At 53.3% G+C, this 23598-nt stretch overlaps 1 protein-coding gene across 6 annotated transcripts in view; it reads left to right on the top strand.

Moving 5' to 3' along the window:
* map7d1a (MAP7 domain containing 1a) overlaps positions 1–23598 on the top strand; it is a 407069-nt gene that overhangs the window by 251161 nt on the left and 132310 nt on the right. For all 6 annotated transcript variants that reach the window (XM_072502058.1, XM_072502051.1, XM_072502047.1 and 3 more), the window contains exon 2: positions 1715–2059. In XM_072502058.1, coding sequence (XP_072358159.1) covers positions 1715–2059 — 345 coding nt within the window. The remainder of the gene's footprint in view (positions 1–1714; positions 2060–23598) is intronic.

The raw sequence follows: 23598 nt of genomic DNA, 5'->3' as shown, positions 1-23598 counted from the left end.
CAACAATGTGACAATGGCCAGACAATCCGTTTTATGGTTGTTGTTTTAGAGATAAATATTGGGGGCAGCACGGTGGCGCAGTGGGTTAGCCCTGCTGCCTCACGGCGCCGAGGTCCCAGGTTCGATCCCGGCTCTGGGTCACTGTCCGCGTGGAGTTTGTCCATTCTCCCCATGTTTGCGTGGGTTTCGCCCCCAAAACCCAAAGATGTGCAGGTTGGGGGAATGGCCACGCTAAATTACCCCTCAATTGGAAAAAATGGATTGGGTAATCTACACTTATAAATAAAAAGAGAGAAATATTGGCCGAAATAATTTCAGGCTCTTCTTCAGACAGTACCTTGGGTCTTTCATGTACACCTGAAAGAGAAGATGTATCTCACTCATCGACAACCTCCAATAGTGCAGCCCTCCCTCAGTACTGCACTAGAATGGTATAAGCCTAGATAAGGTGCTTGGGTGTCTGCAATGGGATGCATGAATCAGAGAAGTAAGAATACCTTCTACTGAACCAAGGCTGACTTGTACAAGGACCTGGATGACCAGATTCATCCTACCTCCAGGCCATTGTTGTGCAAGTAGGATTGGTGTCGGCGGTGCTACCCACCCGTGTCCAGTTAGGCTCATTAATTGTCCCCAATTAGGTTCCTCAGGGAGATCTATTGGAATTGTCCTGTTTCTTATTTAGTGGTTTGAAAAAGTTGGCCAGATAGTACCTCCATGTTGAAGTATCATCTCTCTTACTTTCTCAGTCCACTGCCTCGCTCATGCTAGAAGGCCTCTGATAGGCCCTCCAGTTTTGAGAGCCCGCCCGTCTTTCTTAATTTGACAAAGAAACTTTCCCCTGGCCAATTAAGGGGGAGCCCCATGAAAATCTCCCATTCACCCCCCCCCCACCCCCCCGCCCCCGCACACTTCCACCACTGCCCAGCCTGGGAGATAGCCCTGGGGTCCACAAATAGTTTCCTAACTCAGGGATAATCCAGCCCAACCTTGAAACATTGGACGGGTTTTGGCCATAACAGTGAGCCTGACACAACAAATTAAATAGTTTCATTTCTTCATACTTCAAATCTTTCAGCATTTCAGAATTTGAGTGAGTTGATTCCACGTACTGGATACTGTGATCAACACTCCCAGAATGCCCCATTATGGAATCGATTGTTTTATAAATGTTACTTTGCCCAGTCTGCTTCAAACCTGCTGTTCCTCTGGTTGCTAAGCTCCAAGGATGCAGACTTTCCTCTCCTCGCTCACTCTGTATTGAGACTTCTCAAATCACCTCCTGCTCTCCCACGACCACAACACTGGAAATTGCTGGGCTTGCTTGAGCTCCCCTCCCTTTGACAATCTCCGGCCTCTTCAAGCACCGGTTTTCTGTTACCTATTCACTATTTCCTGATGGACCCAATGTTCATTCACCGCTTTTCAACCTGGGCTTGGTGACCTGCACGCTGGACCTCGACTTCCTTCAGCAGGGTCGGGGTGGGGGAATAGGAGCAGGACTGCAGTAAGGACCTCTGGTTTAGTAGCCGAGGGCCATCCCTGTAGATTGTTGGGAAGTATCATGGTTGTAAGCTTTAGCTGGAAGAGTACATGGCGAGGATGGGGTGTTAAGTGTACACCTAGGGAGAGGCGGTGTTGGGTGTGTACTGTAATTGGAAACAATGCTGACAAGTATTGAAAAGTCATGTCAATGTTATTTTTTATTCTGTAGCTACTGACATTAAGATTGAAGCAGAGAGGAGTCCCGCCGAGGAGGAAGGACGGAAGTGGAGTCCCGCCGAGGAGGAAGAACGGAAGTGGAGTCCCACCAAGGAGGAAGGAGGGGAGCCGAGACCTGCCAAGGAGGAAGGAGGAAAGCGGAGTCCAGCTGAGGAGGAGGGAGGGGAGCGGAGTCCCGCCGAGGAGGAAGGAGGAAAGCAGAGTCCTGCCGAGGAGGAGGGAGGGAAGCAGAATCTAACCCGTGAGCAGGAAGCAGAGAAATGTCCAGCGAAGAATGAGCCACATCTGCCTCACTCCAAATCCACTGGTATGGGCAAAAGCCCCCGAGCAAAACAAGGTAGGACACACAGCACTGGCTTTCTGTCTGGCATGGAGCAAACCACTTGGCTTCAAATTGTCTTTTTAAATTGGTGGGGTCATGCTGTTCTTTTCACCTGGATGTAAGCATTTCCAAAGGTAATTCCTGAGGTGGGGGGTCAGATGTGGGGGACTAGGGGGCTGCTATGGCGAGCGATGGATGTGGGGGGCTAGTGGGTGACTGGGGGTGCTGGGAGGGGCAGTGGATGCTGGGTGCCTAGGTGTGTGCGGGGTCTGAGGGGGTGGTGGGGGGCTGGAGGGGCGGTGGGTGTTAGGGGCTGGGGGGGGGAGAATGTGGGGGGCTGGGGCTGTTGGGAACTTCAGGGGGCGTGGGGGCAATGTGGTAGGCTAGGGGGAGTGGTGGATGTTGGGAACTTGAAGGGTGGGGGAATGTGGGGGGCTAAGGGAAGTGGTGGATGTTTGGGACTTGGGGAGGAATGTGGGGGACTAGGGCAATAGTGGATGTTGAGGGCTTGGGGGGTGGAATGTGGAGGGCTGGGAGAGTGGTGGATGTTGGGGGCTTGACGGTGTGGTGTAGAAGGCTGGGGGTTGGTGTGGGGGGATGTCGGGAGACGTGCAACGAGAAAAGGGGAGTGTCTTATTCCTTTAAAAAAATATATATTTAGTGTACCCAATTAATTTTTTTCAATTAAGGGGCAATTTAGCGTGGTCAATCCACCTAGCCTGCACATCTTTGGGTTGTGGGGGCGAAACCCACGCAAACACGGGGAGAATGTGCAAACTCCACATGGACAGTGACCCGAGACTGGGATCGAACCCGGGTCCTTAGTGCCACAAGCAGCGGTGCTAACCACTGTGCTACCTTGCTGCCCTGGGAGTGACTTATTCCTGAGCCCGAATGGATTGTGTCAAATAGCATTGAGTTCTGAATAACGGCTGGACTCTCCGCCCCTCCCCACCACATTTCTGCCCAACCGGCCGGCGGGATTCTCCATTACGCCGTCCGGTCAATGAGGTTTCCCATTGTGGGGCAGCCCCACACCACCGGGATACCCCCGGGCGCCGGCATAACGGAGAATAATGCCTGCGGAGAATCCCGGCCATCAATATTTTAGCTGGAATTTTAAAATTCCATCAATGGAAAAGGCTGAGGCCCCACTTTTGTGACTTCTTCCAATCATTGGCTTAGGTTTAAAGAATGAGAGTGTCTGAAAGCAAGATGATTGCGATGGCAACTACAAACAGCTATTCCAACACCTCGACACAAACAACTGCAGTCTCTTTGCGACATCCCAGGAATGTTCACTTGCTTGCATTTCAATTTATTTTCCATTTTAATGTTTAAAAGATTGAAGTTTAATTTTCAATGAAACTCATTGAATCTCTGGAGGGAGATTAGTTTCCCCCTTGCTGCTGTTGAATCCTGTTGTTGATTGACACTTGTCTTTGAGATGGATGGAGTGGGCGATTCTCTGGTCTGGCATAGGTTGGCTTCAGTGGATGATTGACTGAGATGGGAGGCACTTTTGGGAGCTCCCATCACCCAGAATGCTGGCTCTGTGATACGGGAGCGCTGTGGTTATGGGAGACAATGTGAGGTATTGAGCTGATTTGCTTTGTACATGTAATTGGATGAATTGCAAGCTGCTTGTTTTTAAGATTTGCCTCTAGCGTGTGGAGCATTGCTCTCTCTTTCTCACTGTCACACATTTTTTTGGGTTGCCTCTCTCCACAATGACTCTTTGCATCTCTCCAAAAATAATTATGGGCGCGATCTAACCAAAATAGCGCTGAGAATGACCCCGTCATCTGAAGGAATTCTGCCTTGTTTTCGTGCTTCGGCGGGGAATGCCCCCCAGGCCGCACTTAGCGTCATTTCCTGCTCTGAGGAGCTCTGACAAGTGACCCGCCCCCAATGCCCCAACTCACCTGTTCGGGGGTCCTCGGGAGCCCCCCTGCAACCCACCTCATACGAGCAGGAATCTGAGTGACTAGGATCTGAATGCACTGCCTCAGAGTGCGGTTGAGTCAGATTTAATCATGGTTTTCCCAAGGGAACTTCCTCTGAAGAGGAAAGATTTGTAGGAGAGCTGGGACAAGGCTTGGGAGTGGCACTAGATGAACTGCTCTTGCAGAGAGCCAGCCGGAACACGGCAGGCCGAGTGGCCTCATTCTGTGATTCTATAATTCTTTTTTTTTTACATTTGGAGTACCCAGTTATTATTTTTTATTAACTTTTTCCAATTAAGGGGCAATTTAGCGTGCCCAATCCACCTAACCTGCACATCTTTGGGTTGTGGGGGTGAAACCCACGCAGACACGGGGAGAATGTGCAAACTCCACACGGACAGTGACCCAGAGCCGGGATTCGGACCCGGGTCCTCAGCGCCGCAGTCCCAGTGCTAACCACTGTGCCACCTGCTGCCCCTTATAATTCTGCCCCTCTGTGTGCCTCTCCCATTTTGGTTCCTCTACCTCTTTCGGCCTCTGTTGCCCAGCCAGGTTCCTCGGTAATTTAACTGTCTTCAGTCAATGGAGCTGCCGCTCATTTTGAAATCCAGATTGGTGAATAACTCCATAAATATTCATGCAGCCATTAGATAGTTCATTTAGGATGCTGTTTATTAAAACACAGTTGATCTATTCAATGTACAATTCTTCCTTTAATGGCAAAGCTCTTGTGCTCTGATAATAAAAACATGAAACAAAGCTGTATTATTCAGTGGGTGAACAGTGTGAGCCTCATTATACATTGACACAAACCATTGTATAGTAGTGTTTGAGATCAGAGAATGTTTGTGATGATGTCTCATATAGCAGCGTTTTGGGTCCTGCTGTGTCACAGGAGCAAGATGGTTAAGTAAAGCTAGTTTTTCCACTTGTTATTTGTATTTTTCCCCGGGATGTAAGCAGTCACCGTTGCCCGTCACCATTGCCCGTCACCCCCGTACACACTGCCTGTCATCCCCCTCATTGCCCATCACCCCCTCACTGATCGTCACCCCCCCCGTACACACTGCCTGTCATCCCCACTCCAAACAGCCCGTCACCCCTCCTCTCTGCCTGTCACCCCTCCGCCACATTGCCCGTCACCCCCCCGCCACACTGCCCGTTACCCCCCCACCACACTGCCTTTTACCCTCCCACCACACTGCCCGTCACCCCCCCACCACACTGCCCATCACCCCCCCACCACACTGATCATCACCCACCCCCACCACACTGCCCGTTACCCCCCCACCACACTGCCCGTCACACCCCCACCACAATGCCCGTCACCCCCCCGTACACACTGCCCGTCACCCCCCCCACCACAGTGCCCATCACCCCCCCACCACACTGACCATCACTCCCCCCCCCACCACACTGCCCGCCACCCCCACCACACTGCCCGCCACCACCCCACCAGACTGCCCGTCACCCCCCCACCACACTGACCATCACCCCCCCCCACCACACTGCCCGCCACCCCCCCCACCACACTGCCCGTTACCCCCCCACCACAATGCCCGCCACCCCCCCACCACACTGCCCGCCACCCCCACCACACTGCCTGTCACCCCCACTCCAAACAGCCCGTCACCCCTCCTCTCTGCCTGTCACCCCTCCGCCACATTGCCCGTCACCCCTCCGCCACACTGCCCGTTACCCCCCCACCACACTGCCTTTTACCCTCCCACCACACTGCCCGTCACCCCCCCACCACACTGCCCATCACCCCCCCACCACACTGACCATCACCCACCCCCACCACACTGCCCGTTACCCCCCCACCACACTGCCCGTCACACCCCCACCACAGTGCCCATCACCCCCCCACCACACTGACCATCACTCCCCCCCCCACCACACTGCCCGCCACCCCCACCACACTGCCCGCCACCACCCCACCAGACTGCCCGTCACCCCCCCACCACACTGACCATCACCCCCCCCACCACAATGCCCGCCACCCCCCCACCACACTGCCCGCCACCCCCACCACACTGCCTGTCACCCCCACTCCAAACAGCCCGTCACCCCCCCACCACACTGCCCGCCACCCCCACCACACTGCCCGTCACCCCCCCACCACACTGCCCGTCACCCCCCCACCACACTGCCCGCCACCCCCCCACCACACTGCCCGCCACCCCCCCACCACAGTGCCCCCCACCCCCCCACCACACTGCCCACCACCCCTTCACCACACTGCCCGTCAACCCCCCACCACACTGCCCGTTACCCCCCACCACACTGCCCGTCACCCGCCCACCACACTGCCCATTACCCCCCCACCACTCTTCCCGTTACCCCCCCCACCACACTGCCCATTACCCCCCTATCACATTGCCCGTCACCCCCCCACCACACTGCCCGGCACCCCCCACCACACTGCCCGTTACCCCCCCACCACACTGCCCGTTACCCCCTCACCAGACTGCCCATTACCCCCCCACCACTCTTCCCGTTACCCCCCCCACCACTCTTCCCGTTACCCCCCCCACCACTCTTCCCGTTAACCCCCCCACCACTCTGCCCATTACCCCCCTACCACATTGCCCATTACCCCCCCGCCACACTGCCCATCACCCCCCCCGTACACACTGCCCGTCACCCCCCCACCACACTGCCCGTTACCCCCCCACCATACTGCCTGTTACCCTCCCACCACACTGCCCGTCACCCCCCCACCACACTGCCCGTTACCCCCCACCACACTGCCCGTCACCCGCCCACCACACTGCCCATTACCCCCTCACCAGACTGCCCGTCACCCCCCACCACACTGCCCATCACCCCCCACCACTCTTCCCCTTACCCCCCCACCACATTGCCCATTACCCCCACCACATTGCCCGTCACCCCCCACTACACTGCCCGTCACCCCCCCAACACACTGCCCGTCGCCCACCCCACCACACTGCCCGTCACCCCCCACCACACTGCCCGTTACCCCCCCACCACACGGCCCGTTACCCCCCCACCACATTGCCTGTCGCCCCCCCACCACACTGCCCGTCACCCCCCACCACACTGCCCGTTACCCCCCCCACCACACTGCCCGTCACCCCCCCACCACACTGCCCGTCACCCCCCCCACCACACTGCCCCTTACCCCCCCACCACACTGCCCGTCACCCCCCCACCACACTGCCCGTTACCCCCCCACCACACTGCCCGTTACCCCCCACCACACTGCCCGTCACCCCCCCACCACACTGCCCGTCACCCCCCCACCACGCTGCCCATTACCCCCCCACCACACTGCCTGTTACCCCCCCACCACACTGCCCGTTACCCCCCCACCACACTGCCTGTTACCCTCCCCACCACACTGCCCATTACCCCCCCACCACACTGCCTGTTACCCCCCCACCACACTGCCCGTTACCCCCCTGCTCACTGCCTATTCCCCCCCACCATACTGCCCATCACCCCTCACTGCCCATCCCCCCTCTCTGCCCATCCCCCCTCTCTGCCCATCCCCCCTCACTGCCCGTCCCCCCTCACTGCCCATCCCCCCTCACTGCCCATCACCCCTCACCGCCCATCCCCCCTCACTGCCCATCCCCCCTCACTGCCCATCCCCCCTCACTGCCCGTCACCCCCCCTTACTGCCCGTCCTTCCCCCCCCCCGTTCTCTCTGGACGTCACCCCCTCCTCTCTGACCCTCACCCCCCCGTTCCTCAGTGACTGACACCAACCCCGTTGAGGTGGATTTTATTGCTGCTGACGGGCAGTATTTAAAGGTGGGGCTCACGTAAATCCAACAGTTGGTCTGTTGGGTCGCATAGCCCCCCAGCCCCCCACAAATTTTATGGAGGTTGGGCAAGGGGTCAGGCAGCCATCCCCCTGGTGAACTGAGGTCCTTCAGTGGCTAATTGTACAGCACAAAAGGGCCTCATTCCACCATCACCCGTTTTTTTTAAAGCCATGAGAGAAGCCTAGCAACTTTAGCTGTGCAGGCTGGGGTCAGGCTAGAGGGTGGGATCTCCTTCCCTGGGCCCATAATTTGCACCTCCTATTCTCCAGTCTCCAGTGGTCATTTACCCCCCTCAGCCTCTAAGCCCAGCCCTTCCTCCCTCCTCTTCGTGATCCCTGACCCGGGCTGTGCAAGGACTCCTGGGTGTTGGGCGACTGCCTGTAGTCCCAGTCGTGGCCACCACTGCTGACCGGTGCTGCTGTGGCTATAGAGCAGCCGGTCATTCGGTTGGTTCCCAACGCATCAAATCCCTGCTCTCATCTTTTTTTTATTATAAATATTTTATTGAAAATTTTTGGTCAACCAACACAGTACATTGTGCATCCTTTACACAATATTATAACAACACAAATAACAATGACCTATTTTATAAACAGAAAATGAATAAATAATAAATAACAAAAATGAAAACTAACCCTAATTGGCAACTGCCTTATCACAAGTAACACTCTCCAAAAATATAATTTAACAGTCCAATATATAATTATCTGTCGCAACGACCTATACATATTATATATATTAACAACCCTGAGAGTCCTTCTGGTTCCTCCACCTCCCCCCCCCCCCCCCCCCCCCCCCCCCCGATCCTGGGCTGCTGCTGCTGCCTTCTTTTTTCCATTCCATCTATCTTTCTGCGAGGTATTCGACGAACGGTTGCCACCGCCTGGTGAACCCTTGAGCCGACCCCCTTAGAACGAACTTAATCCGCTCTAGCTTTCTAAACCCTGCCATGTCATTTATCCAGGTCTCCACCCCCGGGGGCTTGGCTTCTTTCCACATTAACAATATCCTGCGCCGGGCTACTAGGGACGCAAAGGCCAAAACATCGGCCTCTCTCGCCTCCTGCAGTCCCGGCTCTTGTGCAACCCCAAATATAGCCAACCCCCAGCTTGGTTCGACCCAGACCCCCACTACTTTTGAAAGCACCTTTGTCACCCCCATCCAAAACCCCTGTAGTGCCGGGCATGACCAAAACATATGGGCATGATTCGCTGGGCTTCTCGAGCACCTCGCACACCTATCCTCCACCCCAAAAAATTTACTGAGCCGTGCTCCAGTCATATGCGCCCTGTGTAATACCTTAAACTGAATCAGGCTTAGCCTGGCACACGAGGACGACGAGTTTACCCTGCTTAGGGCATCTGCCCACAGCCCCTCCTCGATCTCCTCCCCCAGCTCTTCTTCCCATTTCCCTTTTAGTTCATCTACCATAGTCTCCCCTTCGTCCCTCATTTCCCTATATATATCTGACACCATACCATCCCCCACCCATGTCTTTGAGATCACTCTGTCCTGCACCTCTTGTGTCGGGAGCTGCGGGAATTCCCTCACCTGTTGCCTCGCAAAAGCCCTCAGTTGCATATACCTGAATGCATTCCCTTGGGGCAACCCATATTTCTCGGTCAGCGCTCCCAGACTCGCGAACTTCCCATCCACAAACAGATCTTTCAGTTGCGTTATTCCTGCTCTTTGCCACATTCCATATCCCCCATCCATTCCCCCCGGGGCAAACCTATGGTTGTTTCTTATCGGGGACCCCCCAAGGCTCCAGTCCCTCCCCTATGCAGTCTCCACTGTCCCCAAATCTTCAGTGTAGCCACCACCACCGGGCTTGTGGTGTAGTTCCTTGGTGAGAACGGCAATGGGGCTGTCACCATAGCCTGTAGGCTAGTCCCCCTACAGGACGCCCTCTCTAATCTCTTCCACGCAGCTCCCTCCTCCTCTCCCATCCACTTACTCACCATTGAAATATTAGCGGCCCAATAAAACTCACTTAGGCTCGGTAGTGCCAGCCCCCCCCTATCCCTGCTACGCTGTAAGAATCCCCTCCTCACTCTCGGGGTCTTCCCGGCCCACACAAAACCTATGATGCTCTTTTCAATCCTTTTTAAAAAAGCCTTCGTGATCACCACCAGGAGGCACTGAAACACAAAGAGGAATCTCGAGAGGACCACCATCTTAACCGCCTGCACCCTCCCTGCCAGTGACAGGGATACCATATCCCATCTCTTGAAATCCTCCTCCATTTGTTCCACCAACCGCGTTAAATTTAACCTATGCAATGTGCCCCAATTCTTGGCTATCTGGATCCCCAGGTAACGAAAGTCCCTTGTTACCTTCCTCAACGGTAGGTCCTCTATTTCTCTACTCTGCTCCCCTGGATGCACCACAAACAACTCACTTTTCCCCATGTTCAATTTATACCCTGAAAAATCCCCAAACTCCCCAAGTATCCGCATTATTTCTGGCATCCCCTCCGCCGGGTCTGCCACGTATAGTAGCAAATCGTCCGCATACAAAGATACCCGGTGCTCTTCTCCTCCTCTAAGTACTCCCCTCCACTTCTTGGAACCCCTCAACGCTATCGCCAGGGGCTCAATCGCCAGTGCAAACAATAATGGGGACAGAGGGCATCCCTGCCTTGTCCCTCTATGGAGCCGAAAATATGCAGATCCCCGTCCATTCGTGACCACGCTCGCCATCGGGGCCCTATACAACAGCTGCACCCATCTAACATACCCCTCTCCAAAACCAAATCTCCTCAACACCTCCCACAAATAATCCCACTCCACTCTATCAAATGCTTTCTCGGCATCCATCGCCACTACTATCTCCGTTTCCCCCTCTGGTGGGGCCATCATCATTACCCCTAACAGCCTCCGTATATTCGTGTTCAGCTGTCTCCCCTTCACAAACCCAGTTTGGTCCTCGTGGACCACCCCCGGGACACATTCCTCTATTCTCATTGCCATTACCTTGGCCAGGATCTTGGCATCTACATTTAGGAGGGAAATAGGTCTATAGGACCCGCATTGTAGCGGGTACTTTTCCTTCTTTAAGAGAAGCGATATCGTTGCTTCAGACATAGTCGGGGGCAGTTGTCCCCTTTCCTTTGCCTCATTAAAGGTCCTCGTCAATACCGGGGCGAGCAAGTCCACATATTTTCTATAGAATTCGACTGGGAATCCATCCGGTCCCGGGGCCTTTCCCGCCTGCATGCTCCTAATTCCTTTCACCACTTCTTCTACCTCGATCTGTGCTCCCAGTCCCACCCTTTCCTGCTCTTCCACCTTGGGAAATTCCAGCCGATCCAAAAAGCCCATCATTCTCTCCCTCCCATCCGGGGGTTGAGCTTCATATAATTTTTTATAAAATGTCTTGAACACTCCATTCACTCTCTCCGCTCCCCGCTCCATCTCTCCTTCCTCATCCCTCACTCCCCCTATTTCCCTCGCTGCTCCCCTTTTCTCAATTGGTGTGCCAGCAACCTGCTCGCCTTCTCCCCATATTCGTACTGTACACCCTGTGCCTTCCTCCATTGTGCCTCTGCAGTGCCCGTAGTCAGCAAGTCAAATTCTACATGTAGCCTTTGCCTTTCCCTGTACAGTCCCTCCTCCGGTGCTTCCGCATATTGTCTGTCCACCCTCAAAAGTTCTTGCAGCAACCTCTCCCGTTCCTTACTCTCCTGCTTCCCTTTATGTGCCCTTATTGATATCAGCTCCCCTCTAACCACCGCCTTCAACGCCTCCCAGACCACTCCCACCTGGACCTCCCCATTATCATTGAGTTCCAAGTACTTTTCAATGCACCCCCTCACCCTTAGACACACCCCCTCATCTGCCATTAGTCCTATGTCCATTCTCCAGGGTGGGCGCCCTCCTGTTTCCTCCCAGTCTACCCAGTGTGGAGCGTGATCCGAAATGGCTATAGACGTATACTCCGTTCCCCTCACCTTCGGGATCAACGCCCTTCCCAGCACAAAAAAGTCTATTCGCGAGTCGACTTTATGGACATAGGAGAAAAACGAGAACTCCTTACTCCTAGGTCTGCTAAATCTCCACGGGTCTACACCTCCCATCTGCTCCATAAAATCTTTAAGTACCTTGGCTGCTGCCGGCCTCCTTCCAGTCCTGGACTTCGACCTATCCAGCCCTGGTTTCAACACCGTATTAAAATCTCCCCCCATTATCAGCTTTCCCATCTCTAGGTCCGGAATGCGTCCTAGCATCCGCCTCATAAAATTGGCATCATCCCAGTTCGGGGCATATACGTTTACCAAAACCACCGTCTCCCCCTGTAGTTTGCCACTCACCATCACGTATCTGCCCCCGTTATCCGCCACTATAGTCTTTGCCTCGAACATTACCCGCTTCCCCACTAATATAGCCACCCCCCTGTTTTTCGCATCTAGCCCCGAATGGAACACCTGCCCCACCCATCCTTTGCGTAGCCTAACCTGGTCTATCAGTTTCAGGTGCGTTTCCTGTAACATAACCACATCTGCCTTAAGTTTCTTAAGGTGTGCGAGTACCCGTGCCCTCTTTATCGGCCCGTTCAGCCCTCTCACGTTCCACGTGATCAGCCGGGTTGGGGGGCTTCCTAACCGCCCCCCTTGTCGATTAGCCATCCCCTTTTTCCAGCTCCTCACCCGGTTCCCACGCAGCTGTATCTCCCCCAGGCGGTGCCCCCCCACCCATCCCCTCCCATACCAGCTCCCCCCTCTCCCCAGCAGCAGCAACCCAGTAATTCCCCCCTCCCACCCCCCCCACTAGATCCCCGCTAGCGTAATTACTCCCCCCATGTTGCTCCCAGAAGTCAGCAAACTCTGGCCGACCTCGGCTTCCCCCCGTGACCTCCGCTCGCACCGTGCGACACCCCCTCCTTCCTGCTTCTCTATTCCCGCCATGATTATCATAGCGCGGGAACCAAGCCCGCGCTTCTCCCTTGGCCCCGCCCCCAATGGCCAACGCCCCATCTCCTCCACCTCCCCTCCTCCCCCCATCACCACCTGTGGAAGAGAGAAAAGTTACCACATCGCAGGATTAGTACATAAAACTCCTCTTTCCCCCCTTTTTAACCCCCCTCTTCGCCCCCCACATTCGCCCCCACCACTTTGTTCAAACATTCTTTTTAATAACCCACTCATTCCAGTTTTTCTTCCACAATAAAAGCTCACGCTTCATCCGCCGTCTCAAAGTAGTGGTGCCTCCCTCGATATGTGACCCACAGTCTTGCCGGTTGCAGCATTCCAAATTTTATCTTCTTTTTATGAAGCACCGCCTTGGCCCGATTAAAGCTTGCCCTCCTTCTCACCACCTCCGCACTCCAGTCTTGATAAACGCGGATCACCGCGTTCTCCCATTTACTGCTCCAAGTTTTCTTTGCCCATCTAAGGACCATTTCTCTATCCTTAAAACGGAGGAATCTCACCACTATGGCTCTGGGAATTTCTCCTGCTCTCGGTCCTCGCGCCATCACTCGGTATGCTCCTTCCACCTCCAACGGACCCGCCGGGGCCTCCGCTCCCATTAACGAGTGCAGCATCGTGCTCACATATGCCCCGACGTCCGCTCCCTCCGCACCTTCAGGAAGACCAAGAATCCTCAGGTTGTTCCTCCTTGCGTTGTTCTCCAGTGCCTCCAACCTTTCCACACATCGTTTCTGATGTGCCTCACGCGTCTCCGTCTTCACCACCAGGCCCTGTATGTCGTCCTCATTCTCGGCTGCCTTTGCCTTCACGACCCGAAGCTCCCGCTCCTGGGTCTTTTGTTCCTCCTTTAGCCCTTCGATCGCCTGTAGTATCGGGGCCAACAGCTCTTTCTTCATTTCCTTTTTGAGCTCTTCCACACAGCATTTCAAGAACTCTTGTTGTTCAGGGCCCCATGTTAAACTGCCACCTTCCGACGCCATCTTGGTTTTTGCTTGCCTTCCTTGCCGCTGTTCTAAAGGATCCACTGCAATCTGGCCACTCTCTCCTCCTTTTTCCATCCATATCCAGGGGGGATTCCCTTCTGGTTTACCGCACAGTGTTTTTAGCCGTCAAAATTGCCGTTGGTGCTCCTATCAAGAGCCCAAAAGTCCGTTTCACTGGGAGCTGCTGAAACGTGCGACTCAGCTGGTCATCGCCGCACCCGGAAGTCCCATCCCTGTTCTCATCTAAAAGCCGTCCCCCTGCCCACCTCTCCACACCACCTCCTCTGTAGCCTCTGCCAGCTTTACTTCTTCCCTGTCGTCTGCTTATCCTTCCTGTCCTTCTCTCTAGCACTCCTCCCTCCCAACTCCCTTTCTCTTCTTTTCTTCCTTTAAAAATCTTTTCCACACTCATCTCTTCGACTGAGTTTGCGGTTAGGCCCTTAATCTCTTCCTTCCTCGCTTGCTGTCCATGTTCTGCCTGTTGTGACGGTTGCTATGTTAAAAACTAGTGTAAGTGTAGTGGTAACAGTGCTCACATCAAACTCAGCATGAGAGGTGCCAGGATTAATGATGGGAACTGGGGTAATTGTGGCAGTGTTAGCAGTAGTCGCTGCCCCCCCCCCCCCCCCCCTCCACCTCCCCATAGCTACTTATGGGTAAAGAATGAAAGAATGGCATGCTTGGCAGGTGGGGGGGGGGGGGAGCTGAATTCATTTTACATATTATTTACTGGCTGGCCTGTGGACTCAGATTAATTTTATTTCCTATGAAGAGGTTTCTTTATCCCAGATAAGTTCTATCTCCTTCGCGTAAATAAAGGGTTTTTTTTTCCAGTGGAGGGTGAGTTGCCAAGTGCTGCTTCACACAAATACCGGGCGGGTGGATATAACCATGTTCTGAAAAAACTGTGGAAATGCAGAGTTAGTCCTCAAAGCTACTGAGCTCCTGGATTCCTCGATTTGCCCTGCTGCAGATTATTGTGACTCTTTTAAAAAAAATGTAGAATACCCAATTACTTTTTATTTCCAATTGAGGGACAAGTTAGTATGGCCAATCCACCTAACCAGCACATTTTTTGGGTTGTGGGGGTGAAACCCACGCAGACATGGGGAGAATGTGCAAACTCCACATGGACAGTGAAATCTGCTGACAGCTTAATTTTCCCCAAAGATGTCGATAAACGGCTGCCACCTTCAGGCGAACCCTAACATCGATCCCCTCAGGGAGAACCTGATCTTCTCAAGCCTGAGAAACCCGGCCATGTCACTAATCCATACCCCTGATTCCGGGGTTCCGAGTCCCTCCACGCCAATAAGATCCGGCCCCGGGCTACCAGGGAGGCAAAGGCCAAGACATCAGCCTCTCTCGCCCTCTAGACTTCCAGGTCTTCCGACGCACCAAAAATCGCCACTTTGGACTCTGAACCACCCGTGGCTTCAATACCGTTAACATGACATTGGCAAAACCCTGCCAAAACCGCCCAAGCCTTGGACATGCCCAAAACACGTGGACATGATTTGCGGGCCCTCCCGCACACCACCCACACCTGTCCTCCACCCCTTCAAAGAACCTGCCCATACAGCTACTTGGCGTTCTTACCGAGACAGGCCTGTGGCCTTGCTGGGCATCGGCAACGAGCCAGAGAGCTCTGCACTGAAAGGGTTAATGGTGGAGTTCGCTGGACTGCCAGCCTGCAGCTCACACCTCAGTGGGCAACAGAAACGTCAAGTCAGCTTGTTCGATGTGGAGCCTGCCTCTGTGCCAACTCTAGTGAGATAACAAAGCATCTAATGGTTTAATATTAAAACTGCTGAGAGTGTAAGTGTGAAGACTTGCTGAGGTGAAAACACAAGCTTGGAAGATGATATTCAACATTGATTCTGTGAATTCAATGCTACTGTCCCATTTGAAACAGACTGCTGCCTCAGCCAATGAGGAACAAGGAGGATGCTGTGCATCTCAAGGTCATTCTGCAGCAGGGTGCAAACACAAATTCCTGCCTGTCATAATGGCGTATTTAGAAAATCTGGTTTCCTCTCCACCTGTATATGTTGAGGTTGATGGTTTAGCTCAGTTGGCTGGACAGCTGGTTATGCCAGCAGCGTGGGTTCAAGTCCTGTACTGGCTGAGGTTATTCAGGAAGGAGACGCCTCCTCAGCCCTTGTTCCTCGCCTGCCCCTCGCCTGAGGTGTGGTGATCCTCAGGTTAAATCACCATCAGTCAGCCCCCCACCCCCCCGCCCTCAAAGGTCATCTGGGGTGATGGTGACTTTACTTTTACTATATGTTGAGGCGGTGAGGTGTTTATGTTGATCTACGGCCTGAGAACTTGGTCCACTCTGTGTGCTTATATCACTGGTCCTGAGAGTTACATTCCTGGCCAGTTTCAATGCATCATCGTGGGTCCCGCCTACCTTTACCGGGTGTCCATTTGTAAACAGGCACCATCTTAACTAGGGACTAGCTGTAAACCTTGAATCAGATTAATTATTGTCTGAGCACCAATAGTGCCTAAAGTCATCACATCAAATTGCAACAGACCATCAATTCCCTTCACCTCCCATTCTTCCCACGCACAATTCCACATTGAGCTGAAACGGCTTCGATAAGAGAATAAAGACAGTAAATGCAGCACTGAAGAACTTGCATTTACATTATGGGCGGGATTCTCCGTTTCTGAGACCAAGGGCTGGATTCTCCGATTCTGCGGGTATGTCGGCAGGATCCCTCTGGTCTTACGACCAAAAGGTCGGCACCGCCCCCGCACCGATGCTCCGTCCAGTGCGGGGCTAGCAGCCGCGCCATGTAAAGCACCTGGCTTTACCTGCGGATACGGCTGGAGAATGGCCGGATCCGTGGCCGTGCATGTGCACAGCGGCAGCTTGTGACGGCGGCACCGTACAAAATGGCGCCAGCCGCGCGTGGACCTAGCCTGCCGAAAACTCCCCCTGGCCACCCCCGGACCAGTTCTCCCAGCCCTCGCCGAAACCCCCCCCCGGCCAGCGGAACGCACAGCTCCCCCCGTCCCCGACTGTGGCGGCGCTGGACACAGTCCGCAGCTGCCACGCCAGGTTTCCGAAAGGTGAGAGGACACAGTGTCCACGCCCGTCAGGAAGTCGGCCCATTCGAGGCGGAGCATTGGGTGAGGGCCTCGGGTGACGTCCACACTCCGGCGCCTGTTCGGGTACACTGAGGGAGAATTCACAATGTCCAAATTACCTAACAAGCACGTCTTTCGGGACTTGTGGGAGGAAACCGGAGCACCCGGAAGAACCCCATGCAGACACGGGTGAACATGGAGACTCCACACAGACAGTGACCCAAGCCTAAACAACAATTAAACAACGATTAGATCATCTGTAGTTTCAGTAATTTTTTGATTGAAAGAGAAATATTGACCAAGAAACTGGGGAGAAATCCCCTCCTCCTCTTCAGTTGTGGCATGGTATGGCATAGTATCTTTTGCATCCACCGGAGAGAGCGGACAAGGTTTCAACGCAAGACTCATCTGAGGACAAGGTCTCAATGCTAAGTCTCATCCGAAAGACGGCACCTCCAGTAGTGCAGCACACCCTCGGTACTGAAATCTCCACTGAGATCATGTGCTTAGGTCACTGGTGTGGGACTTGAATTTACAACTGAGTGCTATCCACTGCTAGCCATGGCTGACACCTAATAAGACTGACAACCCTCATTGGCTCGCCCAACAGCCAATACCACAGAGCTATAGGATAGCTTCAAGTCTCTTGTCTCTACCTTGACTTCTTGACTCTTACCATGTTGTTTATGAGTGCCATGATTCCCACTGATGCCCAACACCATTGGTTTAAGCCTCTTTACAGAGACTTGAGCACGTACACTGGGCTGCCAGTCCAGTTCATAACTGAGGGAGTGCTGCTTTGCCAGAAGCACCGTCACAGCCTGTAGACAAATTGTGGAACCGAGGTCTCAACTCCAGGTTCAGTTGGACATGATGGATCCCAAGGCTCTGTTTGAATAAGAGCACTGATTTCTCCCAGTGTCCCCGGACATGCCAGATCCCAAGGCTCTGTTTGAATAAGAGCACTGATTTCTCCCAGTGTCCCCGGACATGCCGGATCCCAAGGCTCTGTTTGAATAAGAGCACTGATTTCTCCCAGTGTCCCCCGACATGCCGGATCCCAAGGCCCTGTTTGAATAAGAGCACTGATTTCTCCCTGTGTCCCCGGACATGCTGGATCCCAAGGCTCTGTTTGAATAAGAGCACTGATTTCTCCCAGTGTCCCCGGACATGCCGGATCCCAAGGCTCTGTTTGAATAAGAGCACTGATTTCTCCCAGTGTGCCGGTCAACAGATCCAGTTCTGTTTCTGTTCCTCTTTAACTTACAATCGGAGACATCACGGTTGTTAATAGGATCCAGCAGACATTCTCCCCATGTCTACGTGGGTCTCACCCCCACAAACCCAAAGATGTGCAGGGTAGGTAGATTGGCCACGCTGATTTGCCCCTTAATTGGAAAAAAAAATGAATTGGGTATTATAAATTTATTTTTAAAAAAGAATTTGTATGCGCAGCACGGTAGCACAAGTGAATAGCACTGTGGCTTCACAGCGCCAGGGTCCCAGGTTCGATTCCCCGCCGGGTCACCGTGCAGAGTCTGCACGTTCTCCCCGTGTCTGCGTGGGTTTCCTCCAGGTGCTCCGGTTTCCTCCCATAGTCCAAAGACGTGCAGGTTAGGTAGATTGGCCATGCTAAATTGCCCTTAGTGTCCAAAAAGATTAGGAGGGGTAATTGGGTTAGGGTGGAAGTGAGGGCTTAAGTGGGTCGGTGCAGACTCGATGGGCCGAATGGCCTCCTTCTGCACTGTATGTTCTATGTATCTATGTAATCCAGCAGGAGTTTGGGTTGGACTGTTGACATTCTCTATCGAATGGGATCTCTGCCATTCTCTTCTCTCTCAGACTCTGCCAATCATGTTGTGTCACATTCCATTGCCCTTTCCTCTCTCACAATATTGTTGTGCCACAGAGCTAATTGGCGTCACCTTCCCCATCGCCAATCTCATTTGACAATCCTGTCAGGTTGGCCATAAATTGGGATTTCTGGAAAGCCCTTTAAACCCAAGGTCACTCAGCCTCTGAGCTGGAATCCAGGGTACACTGTCTGAGGAGAGCACTGAGCTCAGGTACAGAGCAGCCTTACAAAAGCAAAATTATTTTTCTTTAATGGGGCGAATGTTGCTGGCGAGGTCAGCATTTATTGTCTATCCCTGATTGGGGGAGAATTGCCTTCTTGGACCGCTGCATTCCATCGTGCTGTTAGGGAGGGAGTTCCAGGAGTTTGATCCAGCAACAGTGAAGATACGGCCATATATTTCCAAATCAGAATGGTGTGTCGCCGGTGCTGAGGACCCGGGATCGATCCCGGCCTCGGATCAATGTACGTGTGGAGTTTGCCCATTCTCCCTGTGTCTGTGTGGGTCTCACCCCCACAACCCAAAGATGTGCAGGTTAGGTTGATTGGCCATGCTAAAATGTCCCTTATTTGGAAAAAAATAATTGGGTACTCTAAATTTATTGAAAAAAAAGAATGGTGAGTCGCTTGGTGGGGAACATGTAGGTGGTGTTCCCAGGTGTCTGCTGCCCTTGTCCTTCTAGGTGGTTCAGGTTGCGTGTTTGGAAGGCGCTGCCAAAGGAGACTTGGCGATTTGCTGCACTGCATTTTGTAGATGGTGCTCACTGCTGTCACTGTGCGCCAGTGGTGGAGATTGTGAATGTTTACAGTGACAATGGGGTGTCAGTCAAGTTGGCTATTTTGTCCTGGATGATGTCAGGTTTCTTGATTTGGAGCTGCATTCATTCAGGCAAGTATAGAGTATAATGAATTAACTTTTAGTTTTCCCTTTAGACACCACCCGCACAGCAGCTAGTGCCTTAAAAGGGGGCACGTTTCTTATCTCTCTGTGTCCCAGTTAGTCCACGCTGATGCACTTCGCTGCTCCTGCCTCACTCAACCAGTGAGGAAGGTTGGGCGAGACAGGGGTTTTGGAATCCCAGAGTGGTAAGTCCGTCGAGAGTGGCGATCTGCCGGAGATTGCCACCTGAGGACATTACGGGCCATCATTCGCTGGCCTCCCCGCTGTAACGTTCCTCCCACATCGGAAAGTCCCCTCTGCCAGCGGTGTGATGCCAGGCCGGCAGGGTTTACAACAGGTTTTTTAAAAACTGGGAAAGGGAAAAGCGAACTCACTGCGGCGCACAGGTAAGTACAACCCCCAATGGGGAGTGAGTCATGCCCAGACAGTGCCCTAGGGAGGTGCTGGGAGACACTGCCAGGGGGCACTGCTTCGGGGGGAACGGGGCAGGGGGGCGGTCTGTGGGTGTGTACCATAGGCAGGGGAAATGGTTCTGTGGTGGAGGACGGGATGCTATGGGGATTCCATGGGGGTGAGGGGTCTCTGGTTGTGCGGCGGTGTTCTTCATATAGTGCACCCTAACCTGTCCAGACCCAACGTTTGCTGGTGGGGTGGGCTCGACCATTTTTTCTCCAAGTGTTGCAAAATATGGCGGGAGAAGCCGGCAGTGCAGCCTTCGGACTCCGCTTTTCCACCCTGTGAATGGCACACCACAATGTGATCCTGCCGAGAACCAGTGCGTATTGCAGAGAGCCACCTGAGCGGTCCAGACATCAGAATCACATCTTCAGAAGTCCTACAGTCTACTCCATGAGGACGTGTATGGAGGTTTGATGAGGGTGATGCTCCAGTGTCACCAGCCAATGTTTAAGCGGGTAGCCCTACCCCCCAGAAACCACCCCTGCAGACAACCTGGATCCAGTTGTTGTTGTGGTGGACATTCCCCCTCCGGGGGGGGGGGTTCTGACTTTTCTGCTCTCGCTGGATTCTCCACTCGTGTCTGCCATCAAACCCGCCAAGGGGGGGAATGGGAGAATTTCACCCATCGAGAGGGCAGTGTTCTCGATTCTTGGGTCCCCCGTGGGAAAGTTCCCCGTTAGCACGAGTCAGAAAATTCGGCTCGTTAACTTTAATTCGCTCTCGCCAGATACGATCAGGCCTGCTGAGTTTATCCAGCATTTTCTGTTGATGCTGGTCTTGTTGTGGCTCTGACACCCATTGTTTTTTTATAACAATATATCCTGATGTGTTGGGTGCTCTGGATCCGTGGAACACATACAGGCCACCAACACTTAAAATAGTGCAACACTATTTTATTAAGTTAGAAACTGTTGAGCAGACTTTCACTGTGGGTTAACACGATGTTAGATTAAACTAAAGACCTATGTCTGTCCGAACCAGTCTATGCACTCAGCACATGGTGAGGACCTGTGCTGTAAGCTGTAAGCTCTGTCCTTGTAGGAGGCTGCATCCCGAATGAGCGGGAACTCTGATGCCCCCTGACTTTATAGTGAGTGTGCTCTCGCTGGTGATTGGCTGCGGTGTTGTGTGTGTTGATTGGTCTTGCTGTGTGTCCATCAGTGTGTGTGTATCTGCACCATGATATACTGGTGTATATTATGACATATCCTATATCTGCTGTGGGCTGTAATCGCCTTTCAGCCCCTCTTCGGGCGGTTAACAGCCGTGATTAGTGACTGTTACTGACATGTGCTCCATGACTGTGGATTAATGCATCAGCTTCTAGTCAAGCAAGTTCTCTGTCCTGTATATACTTCTGAGCATAAACAATGAAACAAAATTACTAATTAACAAAGGAAAAGTAAAGATCCATCCCTTAAAGGACACTAAAAAACAAAACTTTAATGGAAACTTATCAAATCAAATTAAAATAATATTCCTGGGGCAGGTGATGCATTCTACCCTCAGTGGTGCCCGCTAGCCACTGAAGGCCTCAAGCATACCGGCAGACAGTGCATGCTCCCTCTCCAGGGACATGTGAGTGCGAATGTAACCGTGAAGGGGGGCAGACAACCAACCCAAACAACCCCCTCAAACATCCACTGCCTGGTCCCTTTAATGACTACTTTGGTCAAATTTGGTGGGTCCCCATTAGCAGGTGGTGGGGTGAATTGACCGTAGTTTTCCCTGCTGGCAAACGATATCCCTCAGTAACTGATGGATGATCAATGTCTTTGCTTTTTTCCCCCTTATTCATTGTTGGGATATGTTGGTGTGGTGGTATGTATTAGGGGTAATACGGTACATCACGTGTCGACAGGCTATTGGTGGAGGGATGCCAGGTCCTGATAGGATCTGCCACATACTGGACTCCACCGAGAAATGCTGGTATAAGAACCCAGAATCTCTGGGACTTACAGAAGCTCGGGCCCTGGTTACAACCCCTGGGGGAACGGGCAGGTAGAAAGGGAGAATGGAACGGTCTGGAAGGCCGTCCTGCTGGCCCTCCGGTCTAGGAGCCTCCCAATTTCCCGCTGGCAGGAAGTCCTCCCGGATGCCCTTCACTCTATCTGGTCCCTGCTGTGCACCACCACGAATCAAACGCCTCACGAGCGCCTCCTCCTCTTTCCTAGGAAGTCCTCCTCTGGAACGCCACTTCCGACCTGGCTAGCAGCTCCGGGACCCATCCTGTTCTGGAAACATGTGCGGGCGCACAAGTCAGATCCGTTGGTGGAACGGGTGCATCTCCTTCACGCCAACCCGCAATACGCCGATGTGGAGTACCCCGATGGGCGACAGGACACGGTCTCCCTGCGAGATCTGGCGCCCGCCGGAGCTACCCACACCCCCCCAACGCCAATCACCACCTCCTCACTCCCGCCGGTTCATCCCGCAGCCACCCCCTTCCCGGGGGGTTCGGTTCTCCTCCCAGACCCGCCCATGAGTAAGGACACAGGGGACAGCGCTACGCTCCCAGAGTCGACGGGACGCGAGCCAGCGCCATCACCACCACGCCCGAGACGATCGGAAAGGACGACCAGGGCGCCCATCCGGCTCATCGAATCACTTTAACTCTCAACGTTTTCAGTTATTGTGTCTTGTTATAGTTATGGCATCATGCCGACCCTGTTTGGCCCGTTGGCCCAGTTGAAGCGATAATTTTGTGTTTTGTTCAAAGTTACGGCACAGTACCGACTCTGTAAACCCCTACCACCATGCGAACCACCATCCCGCCGGAGTTTTTTCAACAAGGGGTGAATGTGGTGGTATGTATTAGGGGTAATACGGTACACCACGTGTCGACAGGCTATTGGTGGAGGGATGCCAGGTCCTGATAGGATCTGCCACCTACTGGACTCCACCCAGAAATGCCGGTATAAGAACCCAGTTTTTCCCTCCATTTTCCCTCAGCAGTTGCATTCTGTAACCACGCTGCTGGGGATAAAGTTCTGCTTAATAAAGCCTTCAATTGACATTACCTCAACCTGCCTCGCGTCATATTGACGGTGCTACAGTTGGCGGGGCCAGCATTTGATGCCCATCCCTAATTGCCCTTGAACCAAGTGGTTTGCTGGGCAGTTTCACAGGGGCAGTTAAGAGTCACTCGCAATGCTGTGGGTCTGGAGTCGACATGTAGGCCAGAGCAGGCGAAGATGGTGCATTTCCTTCCCTAAAGGACATTAGTGAATCCTATGAGGGTTTTACAACAATCAATGCTAGTTTCGTGGTCACCATCACTGAGATTAAGTTTATATTCCCTGTTTATTAAATTAAATTCCACTAGTTGTCGTAGTGGGATTTGAACCCCATATCCCCAGAGAATTAGCCTGGCCCCCCTCCCCCCACCCATTGTCAATAACAGTCTCCACTTCATGACCGTCTGAACATAATTTTCAGAACAGTCCGGGTTTAATCTTTTGCACCTTTTGAAACCATTGTTTCCGAAATTGTTGGTGCTGCTCGTGACTTCACCTTGCCGCAGTTGCCAAGGCTGAGAGAGTATGACATGGCGGGATTGTTCTGTGGACATTGCCCTGGCAACCG

This window comes from Scyliorhinus torazame, chromosome 1 (assembly GCF_047496885.1).
Source record: "Scyliorhinus torazame isolate Kashiwa2021f chromosome 1, sScyTor2.1, whole genome shotgun sequence".
In the NCBI taxonomy this organism is placed as follows: Eukaryota; Metazoa; Chordata; class Chondrichthyes; order Carcharhiniformes; family Scyliorhinidae; genus Scyliorhinus; species Scyliorhinus torazame.
The sequence above is the reverse complement of the archived record's forward strand: the minus strand, read 5'-3'. Positions and strand labels throughout refer to the sequence as shown.